At 38.7% G+C, this 11,475-nt stretch overlaps 1 protein-coding gene across 4 annotated transcripts in view; it reads right to left on the bottom strand.

Annotated features, from left to right (window-relative positions):
* IDE (insulin degrading enzyme) overlaps positions 1-11,475 on the bottom strand; it is a 131,435-nt gene that overhangs the window by 93,429 nt on the left and 26,531 nt on the right. For all 4 annotated transcript variants that reach the window (XM_019502638.1, XM_019502636.1, XM_019502639.1 and 1 more), the window contains exons 4-7: positions 10,337-10,506; positions 7,173-7,295; positions 3,937-4,049; positions 3,360-3,522 (exon numbers count right to left, since the gene is read on the bottom strand). In XM_019502638.1, coding sequence (XP_019358183.1) covers positions 3,360-3,522; positions 3,937-4,049; positions 7,173-7,295; positions 10,337-10,506 — 569 coding nt within the window. The remainder of the gene's footprint in view (positions 1-3,359; positions 3,523-3,936; positions 4,050-7,172; positions 7,296-10,336; positions 10,507-11,475) is intronic.

Raw genomic sequence — 11,475 nt, 5'->3', positions numbered from 1 at the left:
AGTCCATACCCTAAGACTGGGAGGATCAAAGAGAACACCACCTGTGCCCCCTTTAGTACCAGTCAGGTATGGAAAGGTATGCTGGAGGCATGAGATGCCATTCTTCATGCATGCATTTGCTTCATTTTTAATGGAGAGAACTTTTCTACTACAACAGACTACATCCAGCATTTGTGTTGCTCAAAGGGCAAACCCAAGACTGAAGGATGTCATGGTAGCAGTGGGGTGTGGAAGGGCATAAACAACCTACATCAGTAGCAAAATCCTAATATGCCTTTATTACCCCACAAAAACAGGACAAGTTCATAAAAAAAAGAAAGAGGACTGGACTACTAAGCAGTCTAGTAGTTTTCATGCAAACCTACTACTGGTTCCTCCCCTCCCCAGCTACTTTCTTTGCAGAATAGTATATAAAACTTAGTTGTAGATAAAACTATCAATCTTGTTTAAACTCCATTCTACCCACCTCACCTGGCAATAATCAAAGAACATTATGGTGGTTTGTTCCCACACATGGTACTATTTTCAAAATGGCACAGAAATTTTAAAGAGGGGCTGGCCTTCCAGGTAGCTAACATTTTGGCCAACAGAGTTCAAACTTGTGTCCAGAGCAGGCAGCACAAGGCACTGTGGGATTGCTTCTGAAGAACTGCTAAGGCTGACAAAGGTGTGGGACTGTCCACACAAGGTTTCTTCCAGCTGCCATACAGTAGCAGATAGCCTAAGTTGCCTTGGAAGATGAGGAAACGTCACTGGTAAAAACATATGCAAAATTCCATTGGCAAACTTGAGTTCTGCCAAAAGAGCTTTATATTGTAAACCAAGTGTGACGTACCTTTCAGCATACTGCCCATTGGAATAAATTACTTTGAGGGATACGCCAAGAGATTGTTTTGCCATGTAGCAGAACAACAGTAGCAAGGTGCTCCATGACTAACAGGTCAGTGAGAGTCTGCATCAGGAACATATACATCCCTGCAGCAGACAAAACTGAGAGCCCCACAAGTAGAAGAGGAACTGCCTGGCCTGCCTCCCTATAAACTGAAGCTAAAGAAAAAAAGAGTCCCTTCAAGATTCTGCATAAGTGCTCTTCCAATAAGATATCTAGTGAAAACTGGAGTCAGGACCATCTCCTCAACATGTAACAAGAGGTCAGCAATGTCCTCATTCCTTATCTCTTCTTTGCAACCTCAAGTTTCCCCAAGAGGTCAGAAGACCAAAGTTCCTTTAGCCGTTGCTCCTTCTGATTCAAGGGAGGATGTCAACATTGGTTATACAAACCCATGACTTGCTTTGTTGCTGCTGGACTGGTTATTTATTCATTAAAATTTGGCATTGTGGACTCCTTTTGCCAGTACCTCTCTCTCATCTCCCCCTTCCTTAAGTTTAACCCAATCCATTCTGGGAATAGAACACTATTTATCTGCATTTGTTTTTTCTCAACTCACTATTTCTATAAATTATAATATCCTAAAGGCAATAGCTCTCAGTTACTATGTAGAAGCATCATGTGCAAAGAACCGAGGGCCCAAAAGAACTAAGGCAGATCATTGTCCTCCCAAGGAGGGAGAAACAAGAGGTTCTATCAGGCACAGGAATCAGGAACACATAACACAGTTAAGTAAATATTTCATATGAAAAAACAGTATGTAGAATTATCATAAAGGAGTATGAACGTTTATCTTTGTCCAATCACTTTTGGGCATCAGTTGCAACTCTGGCAATAATGGATCTCTAAGCTGTATACTATAATAAGGAATTGTGGATGATATGCAATAAAATGCAGTTTTTGCAATTAATAATTTGCCATATTACCAGAGTAAATCAAAACAAACCAAAAGAGTAAAAGACACACTATTTTGGTCTTCTGATTATAGATGGAGCTGCTAAGAGCCACAATATCAGCAGCACAAGGAACAACTGAGGACAATGTGTGAAAGGTTTGAAAAACATTACATAAGAATAAAACATCCCAAAAATAATATTCAATATTATGGCATCCATCTGAGAAATGAGAATAAGACTGAAGACCGTCTTAGAACAGTGTTTCTCAACCTGTGGGTCACAACTCAAAAGTTGGTAGCAAGAATATATGAAAGGGTCACAAACAAACTTTAAAAATGGATTCTCCTTTAAAGGAGAAAAAAATTGGAAACTCTGTGTTTTCCCTTGCAGACTGGCAGAGTTCCAACCTGCAAGGGGCTGCCTGGGGCATGGGAGAGCAAGAGGAGGGCGATCAGGCAGGAGGTGCCATGGGCACATGCACATGCACAAACACACATGCAGGTGGCAGCCAGGCAGCACGGAAAGCAGCTCCTGCAGTTCCCCGCAGGTAAGTCGGGGTGGTGGGGATAGACAACACAAAGGGGATGGGAGGAACATAGGCAACATGTTGGGGTGGTCACATGCCCCCTCAAGATTTGCGTGCCCTCAGCAGGCTCGGGGCTGCAGCCTGCCCAGACTGGCACAAGCAGGAGCCACCACTTCCACAGCCCAGCAGCAGAATCCAGCACAGGAGCGTGAAGGGGGGTGGCAAGACTCATTGCAGCCACTAGAACCGCCCCCCATACCAGTCATGCTGTCAGCAGCACAAGGAGTAATGGGGGAGGGTGGGGGTGGTGTTCACTTCCCCCACTGCCTCCTGCCACCAGCTGCTGACCCGCTAGGTTATGGCTCCACCCCATCACCATGGCTCAGCCACCACTGCTCCCTTCACACTGTGGCTCTAACCCCAGAGGGGAGGAGGGGTAGGGAAGCAGCGTGGGAGGCCTGAGTGGAGCAGCAGCAGCAGCTGGGCCATGGCACAGGGTAGAGCTGCAGCCCAGTGCACATGTGGCTGGCAGCTGAAGGTAAGGGCAGCACACCTCACTCCCTCTGCCCTCCAGTCCATTATTCCTTGCGCTGCTGGTGGCATGTCTGGCACAGGGGTCCCAGTGGCAATAAGTCTTACTGCCCTGCTCCACTCTCCCATGCCAGGTTCCACCCACTGGGCTGCCGAGGCAACTCCTGCCCATGCTGGTCCAACCAGGCTGCAGCCCCATGCCTATTTTGAGTACACAAATCTGGGAGGGTATATGCCTCAACCCCCACTCCCCCCCCACACCCACACCCTGCCCCACAAACTAGGGGGCTGTGTCCTGGTGGCAGGGGGTAGCAGATTGGGAGTGAAGGACACCATCAGGCCTAGGAGGGGAAGAGGGAGTGGCGGGGGCTGTTTTCTACTTAAACTACTTACTGTGTCAGGACTGGCCATCAATATTTAAAAATAGAACCACTATTTTTAAAAACATTGTCCCAAGGCTCCATCATATATTTATTTATGGAACACATTTTTGCTGTTTACCTTTTACCTTGCTTACCTTTAGCTTTGAGCTCTGATAAAAGACTCCCTGGGCCTTCATGTCCAATGAGATGACCCAGGTAATGACCAGGGTTGGATTTATAGTATTTTTGAAGATCTGGTATTGGAAATGTGACATATAGATTTCTAATGTCCTTGATAGGTACTATTTTGTAAAGTTGCTAGAAGAAAAAAAATACAAGATTCTATCTATTTCAGTTTTTTCCCCCCAGGCTTATATATTCCATATACACACAATTCTTTACATATGAACATATATACTGCACACAAAACATTTACTTAGGGTTAAAAGTTACTCAAGTGTATTTCCTATCAATACAATTACTAACAATCCAGGAAATTAGCAGATTAATGTTTATATTCATAATCTCAAACTCAAGATTTAACACCTAAGCACATGGATCTTCTTTGAATCTTCCTTTCTCAGTTCCTCACACCCATATATACAACCTTATCTATATTGCAAACAGACATAAATAAGAATAACAGTAGGGAGTATAAGAAGTTATTGTTCCTACATGGCATTAAGGTCTGCACTAGTTAATTTAGCTACACTAGGAAGTCTCACAACCTACCCGGAGATGTTCTTCTTGGAAGGGGTGCTCAGGAAATTCTGGTATCGGAACATTTTTGTTCTCTACCTCTGAGAATAACTTCACTACCAAACTAGTTAGCTCATCCAGGGATTCTGAAAAAAAGAAGCAATAGAAATAGCATAATCATTATCAAGAGGTTTGAGACTCAGATATTCCTGTTAGAAAAATAATTTTTCAAAGTTAGGTTTGCTTCCTCCCTTACATTTCAGAAGGAATATGTTATGTATTATTTTTTAAATTCTAACATAAGGCTTTCATTTTTTTAACGCAAGACCTTAACAACATTGTCATTGCTGGTTTTGTGGATTGTTTATGAAAGGACACACATTTTATTATCCAGGTCTCAATAGGGATATCAAAGTTCTGATGCACAGCTGAAGAATGGGAATGATTCACTTAAATGCTACAGTGTGTAAATACTTGTTTTTCTTATTAGGGCAAGGTCAATTTGCCTGGGTGATGGCTGTTGAGACGGCTTCTATTTTATAGTCCTTATGTGGACTGAGCACTAAGGTTGTGTCATAATTGCTTCGCTGTATGTTTAAATTTTTTACTGGTTTTATTTCTTTGTGATTTTTTTTTTTTTAAATAGATCTTCAAAGCTGTTAGATCTTCTCCTGAACCACATTCAACCACATTTTTATTCTGGAATTTTTTTTTTTTTTAATAAACAAAGTCTGAATTAGCAAACTTAAAATAAATTTTAAAAAAACAACCCCCTCCTTCCCAGCATTTACAATTCAAAATTTTGAAAATAAGCAATGTTTTAATTGCTCGCTTTAAATTAAAAATGCATTAGGGCCATAAACTCAAGTAAAAGCACAGCTGAACACTGTTTTTTAAATGCTGTATGTTTATATTAATTTTCATCATCAATTAAAAGCACTGATTTACTGATGACAAATATTATGGCTAACCATTTACCAAAATAAGGTCTGTGGGTAGGTGTGAGTGCTTTCAGGGAAGTCCCAAGTGTTGAAGTCTCTGACAGAAGACATCAGGACCCTGAATCTTGCCACTTTCAGTTCTTCTGCCAGACTCATGTTGGTGTAGACCAGGGGTGCTCAAGCTATCCAGTTCTGAAGGCTGGATGGGTGACATGGGGCCAATCCATGGGCTGGGTCCCATATGAATTCAGTGTGCTGAGTCAGTCCGCAAGCACAACCCCATGTACTGGATCCAGTTGTGGCACATAGGGTCATGTGATCCAGCCCATGGTGCTCTCCACACAAGTCTGGAAATTGTTCTTGCTCCCAGAACAATTAACACTGTCATTGCTCCCCCTGCCACCAAACTTCCAGACCCATGGGGAATGACAATGCTTCAAAGGTTGGATCTGGTTTCCAGGCCACATATTGAGCACCACTGGTGTACACCTTCTATGTGCAATCAAAGACATTAAGATAGAGGCTTGAAAAGTAAACACCTAAATTATCTCACTTGGACAAAGAGCTGTGACAGAAATGTAGAGTTTAGACCCCTTTATAGTCATAATTAGATGCCATTTTGTTTATGTGACACCTATGTCCCACAATGATAGCTACTTTACAAACACATGGATAAAGAATATTACACAAAAAGTAGTTGCATGGGTATTTCCCATACAATCAACATGAAAGCCACCTATCAAAAGTATTTCAACAATATTCTAAAAAGCAACTCCAAATGATTTCAACTTCCCTTCCTCAGTTTAAAGCATAAAAGATTGATTCTACCTTTTTACAGTCCAAAAACATTTATGGGTACAACTAACATTAAAGAAATTTGAGTGTCGGGAGTTCCCACTAAAAATTGTAAAAATTCAGAAATTTACAGTTTATTTTGACCCAATCTCCAAATAAAGTAATTTTAGGCTTCCCAATTTAGTAGTGTAGAGATTTACTAATCTACTGAATTAATAAAAAAGTTACTTTGAAAATACTGCAACATTCTCTTTTACTGATTCAGGCATTTTTGACAAAGTCTGGAAGTTATGAAGAAGAGGTAAAGCAAACTGATACAAGGTAAAGTACTAGTATACAGCATAAATGAATTCTTGAATAAATAATACACGACACTTACAAATTCAGAGTAAAAAAGTTAACAATTTTAGAAATATCAAAAAAGAGCTTCAAAATACTACTGAACATAAATTGCTAAAGCAATCCTTGAAAGATTTCTGTAAAGCTGATAAATGAAAAAACACCTTCCCTGAAACCAAACGACCTTGACATGTACATAAACATAAATCAAGTTAAATTAATTATACCAGTAATGTGAAAAAATACACATTATTTATCCCTCAAATGCAATGGGATTTTTGTCTAAGGAACGATTTGCAGTAATGCAATCTAGGACAGAATAATGTTAAGGGTGACCTGCAAGAAATTTAAGGGATTGGATTATTTAATTCATTGTTTTTGTTACTATATGGAGAAATTCTTCCCCTCTCCCTCTGTTTTTTATCCTGCTTGTTCACTAAAAGAAAGCTAGGTTTGCTATTTCTATTGTAAAACACCATGAGAGGCTCAAAGCAAGCTCTTCCACCCTCAAAGTCAATCTCAAGTGCTCAATACTTCTGTTATAAAAGGTTCTTTATCTAATTTTTAAGCTTGTGGAAGGCAAAAGATAAAACTTTGGCACTTCCATCTTCAATTGCATAATTCCACAGTGATCTAAGATGCAAAAAAAATATGCATCAGAGAGAGCTATGCATTATGCATGGTATCTTGGGACTACAGCTGCTAAAAAATGTCTGAATTTCTAAAATAAAATTCTATAAGCCATTTTAAAAGCATTTTTTATTCAAGGTGTAAGACCTCATCTATCAGGCAGCAGTCCAGACCAAGTTTGTTACAGAAAACCCCCCCCTTAAAAATCAAAAGAAAACAGAGAAAAGAGACCTCAGGACTTACACAAAGCAAATATTACCAAAAGTACAGTGACAAGGGGTAAACTTGGACTTAAAATCTTAAATCTCCAGTTTGATACATATTAAATTTTGCAAACAGTGAGCAGCCCCGCTGAATTCAGTGGGACTATTCACAGTGCACAAAATTAGGTACGTATTTGAAGGATTAGGACATTAACCTCCTTTGTTTCACATTTTAGAGAAAAAGGCTTACCCGATTTGAGCATGTTTGATTGAATTCTGTAAGAGAATAATTAATAACTTTATAAGAGTCACACTCTTCTAGCATAGATAAACAGCTATCATAAAAGTATGACACACTCACCTCGTCCTAGGACACAAATAGACATTAGATTTGATGAATAATAAGTGGAGTGGAACTTCAACAGCTCTTGTCTTACATCTATTCCTTCTTTGTTTGGTCTGGTTTCCAATGTAAATTTGTTCCCTGAAAGGCAAAAGAAAAGCCACAAAAATATTTAGTATTTTAGACTGCTAAAAGTTATATGAATTTGTAAACTAAATAGGATAGGATAAACATCATTTATAAATCTAAAATATATGTTTAACCTATGCTCTAGAGGCAGAGACTTTTTTTTTTTTATATTAAGGGCATATAAAATGTTAAACTACTGATTAAAAGGCCCTCCTGGCTCATTAGAGCTAGTCTGCTCTTTTGTTCTCACTGTGGTCTCTCTTCTAAAAAGTAAGAGGAAAGATGGCCCTTTAACTAAATCTCTAAGCTGAAGTCTTTCAGACAAGAGTGGGAATCCAAAATTCTCTTTTAAACTAGTATTGGTTTTTGAACACTTTATACATAAACACTGTTAGCAATATTTATTGTAAGGAAAAGTTGAGTTTGGTGTTAAAGCAGGGCTATTATTTGGTGCAACACTAAGTGTGAAAAAGGAAAATCTGTGAAAAACAACTAATCCACAGCTGGATTTTAGTCAACTCCATTTCTCACTGCCATGATTCTGCAAGATTGAAAATAGAAGATAAAGTCCAAAATGCAAACTGCTATTCTTTTTGTCAACTCTTAAGACCAGTCTGACTGTGCACCCAAGCACAGACAATTCACAGAACACAGTAATCTCTCACAGAAGAAAAGGTGTGGCAAAGGGAAAAGAGAAACAAGTGTAACACAGGAAGAGATTAACACAGTATATACAACAACAGGAAGACATGCATTACAAAATGCTTTCTAGATTGATTTACCAAACCCTTGCAACATAGTAGCAATTACCACAAATTAAATGGAGCAATAAGTAAACAATATATACATCAGTCTGTTCCAGATGTTGCAGACGCATTCAGTCAAGCCATCATGAAGCTAAGTGAGTTCATGACATTAAATTTATTGCATTAATTTTAAAAAAGTGACATCTGAAATAAAAGTGGGCATATTTCTAAAGGCATGTGTATGCAAATATAAATTCCTCTTTGCAAGTTATTTGTTATAAAATGCTTGCATATTTTCTCCCCAGTCTGTCTTTTCCTTTGTTACAGCAATTTACTAAATTTTACAAATACCAGGCTGCAGTTACAGGATCTATGGACTCTGCCATTCCTAAGCCCACAAAACAGGCACTGAATTGGGAAGAACACATTAAAGAACTAAATTATTATTGTTTTACAACTGTGCTACTACTATACTATGGTCTTTAGTGGACAACTGTCAGAGGGTGTCTAGGGTGACTATACAAGGCCTGTCAGGGGACATAAGAGCAAATGTACTGTTTGAGCTCTTGCATTAATTGGGTGCTGGGCACATGGGAAAGCTGAAGAAAGGCTAACTATACTGAAAGGAAACCTGGAGGACTAGAATGCCTGTCCTGCACAGGAGCATCACAAGGAAGACTGCTGGCAGAGCAAGTTCCACAGATGACCTGATACAGCAAAAATGACACCCATTCTTGCAGCCCAGGAGATTTCATGATGTCTCCCTTGGTCCGTAGGACTAAAGAAAGGGCTGTCAAAGATACAGCAATACACGAGAGGTGGCATTTGGGAGCCCTGTATATGCATTACATTTGTTTTTAAAATTAAGGACCTGGTTATTGTTTTGTTTTTTAAAATCAGTCAGACATACAAAATTGTATTTTTAGAAGTATTTGATGGCAAATTCAGTGTCTAAACTAGGTCTATATAATACAGAGCACTACAATTTTTAATATAATTACTACTGAATTTCAGCATATTTTTGTCCTCTATTTAAAAAACTGATTCCGATCTTAACAAGCACCAAGTATCTGGAAGCATCCAAAAGTCTGGTAACTTTGCAAAACAGAGCTACTCTAAGAAGAATGTCCCTAAACTTCAAAGAAATATTTTCTGCAACTTTTTTATGGACATCTTTGAGCTGCACAGGATTTAACATGATTTTCTCCAGCACTGCTGCTTACTGGTTTGCAAGGGTTACTATTGAAGTCTGTAAACAGCGTTGCAGAAAGGTGGCTCTACTGATTCTCATTCTGCTCCATTTGAGCTACTGCCAGAATTGTACTGGAAAGTGCTGCTGCCAGGCACAGCGAGTTCCCTATATAGACATGCCATAAGATCAGAAAATCTGCTTTTCCTTATCATAAATTAATGACAGATCTAATTCTGCCCCCCCCCCAAATCGGATAGGAAATGACCTTACTGTTTTTTCTATTTTTTTCCCCTATTTCCCACTTCAGAGTCCCTCCTCTACTAAAAAAAAAAGTCGATACACCCTCCAAGTAATCTTGGCAAGGGGCTATTGCACTTACCTTGATAGTCTTAAAAATGCTCTGCAGTGAAATGTAGGAAGGGAAATTCTATTAATTACATCTAATCAAACCGCTGCAGCAACTTAAACCTTTTGTATTTTTACATTAATGGAAAAAAATAGTTGATTACTATCCCAACACCAATATGTTTTTGAAAAGATTATATGTCATTTGTTCCTTTAGCCATTTAAGAGCACTCTCAGAACAAAAAACTTGAGCAACCAACTCAGCATATTTATTCAAGGCTTAACTTTCACAACCGTCTGCTTCTATGGCCACCATGTTCAATGCTTAGATTGTCTTGATGCTTGTATCCATTAAATGCCACAGAGCTTTGAAAAGACTGTCAATTTAATATGAAAATGTTATGCAGCTTTCTTGTGCTAGGTTGTTAGCAAGGCTTTTAGCCGACAGTAATTTAAAACAGTTCATCCTATGTGTGTCACAATGATTACAGTCCCAAATGGTTAAGACTCATCCCAAGCCATTTCTAAAAAGTATCTACAGTAGCAATTATCACAACCATAAAAGAACGTATCCTTGGTGAATTCTAACTCTTGCATCATACTCTTCCCTATGTTCTATCTAGCTCTTTTGCTTGTTTGCTTGGTTTTGTTTTGTTTTTTCTTTTAAATCTAAGATGTGGAAAACCTAATGAAGCATCACAACAAACAGGCATGAAGAGAAATATATTTTATACCAACACTAATGGATGGATGATTATATTCTGACAAACCTGTTCCAAATTTACTGAAGGGATGATTGGGGTTTCCAGTAGCCTTTTCCAACTGAAACAATCTCCAGGCATCATTCATTAAATTCTTCTCATGCTCGGAGTCAACAGCATTCACTTCCCTATCTTTGCAGCTTTCATCAAACAGTGGGCACAGAAAAAACTGGGCAAACCTAAAAAAATTTTTACACAAGTAAATGTTACCTTAATTCAGTTTATTGCACAGGAAAAAATAAGAACAAAACCTAGTTTATCTTCTGAAAACTAAATGAATGTTTGAATTTGTTAATTAAGTAGGTAGAACTAAAAGCTAAGAACTGTGAATTTAGTCCTGGCTTTGCCTGTGATCAAGTCGCTTAACCTCTTTATTTTTCAATTACTCCACCTGTAAATTATAAATAATGATTTATTTATTAGAAAACTGTTATGCATATTTTGTGATATGATTGCACCCATCAGCCCCAACAGAGATCATATCCAAATTATATTAGGCTTTTGTCTTTGCTCCTTGGGACCATTCTTTTTAATATATGTAGCAGCAAGGAACAAAAGGTGGGGAAAGAAAATATTATCCCTGTTTTATGGGGGCCTTTACTTAAAGTCAACAGAAAGACTTCCCATTTAATTCACTATGCCTTTGGAGACCATCCTAAATGTTTTGATCCAGATCACATAATCTTGTGGTTAAAACAAAGACTTCATTTACTGGAAGACATCTTGCAAGGTCAGTCAAAATATTATCTGAATATTATTTTAAAACAACTTTCACAGGAAGATTATGGTTCCCCCCTAGCAGATTTAACAGTTTTCATGTTATTTAACTATAGTGTAATCCTTTACATGCATATTGGATAAGAAAAAATTCACCTGACTGCATAACAATGCCAGTCCCTATTTGTTACCCATTTGCTTACATCATAACAAATAGAGGTGCAACAATATATCGGTTCATACCGTATTGGCACTGATAAAAAGAAAAATTGACAATATCAGCAATTGGCTTTTTTTGGCTGATGTGGCCTATAAGGTTGCTGACAAATGCTACATACATGCACACGCAGCCAGGAGTACAGTCCAGCAGCTTGGAGATCAGCATCTAGCCGGTAAGTCTGTGCGGGGAAAGGGCATGGGGGGGGGGGGGG

Source organism: Gavialis gangeticus, unplaced genomic scaffold (assembly GCF_001723915.1).
Source record: "Gavialis gangeticus isolate Ggan-Ray unplaced genomic scaffold, GavGan_comp1, whole genome shotgun sequence".
Classification (NCBI taxonomy): Eukaryota; Metazoa; Chordata; order Crocodylia; family Gavialidae; genus Gavialis; species Gavialis gangeticus.
Note: the sequence above shows the minus strand (reverse complement) of the source record. Positions and strands in the feature narration are given on the sequence as shown.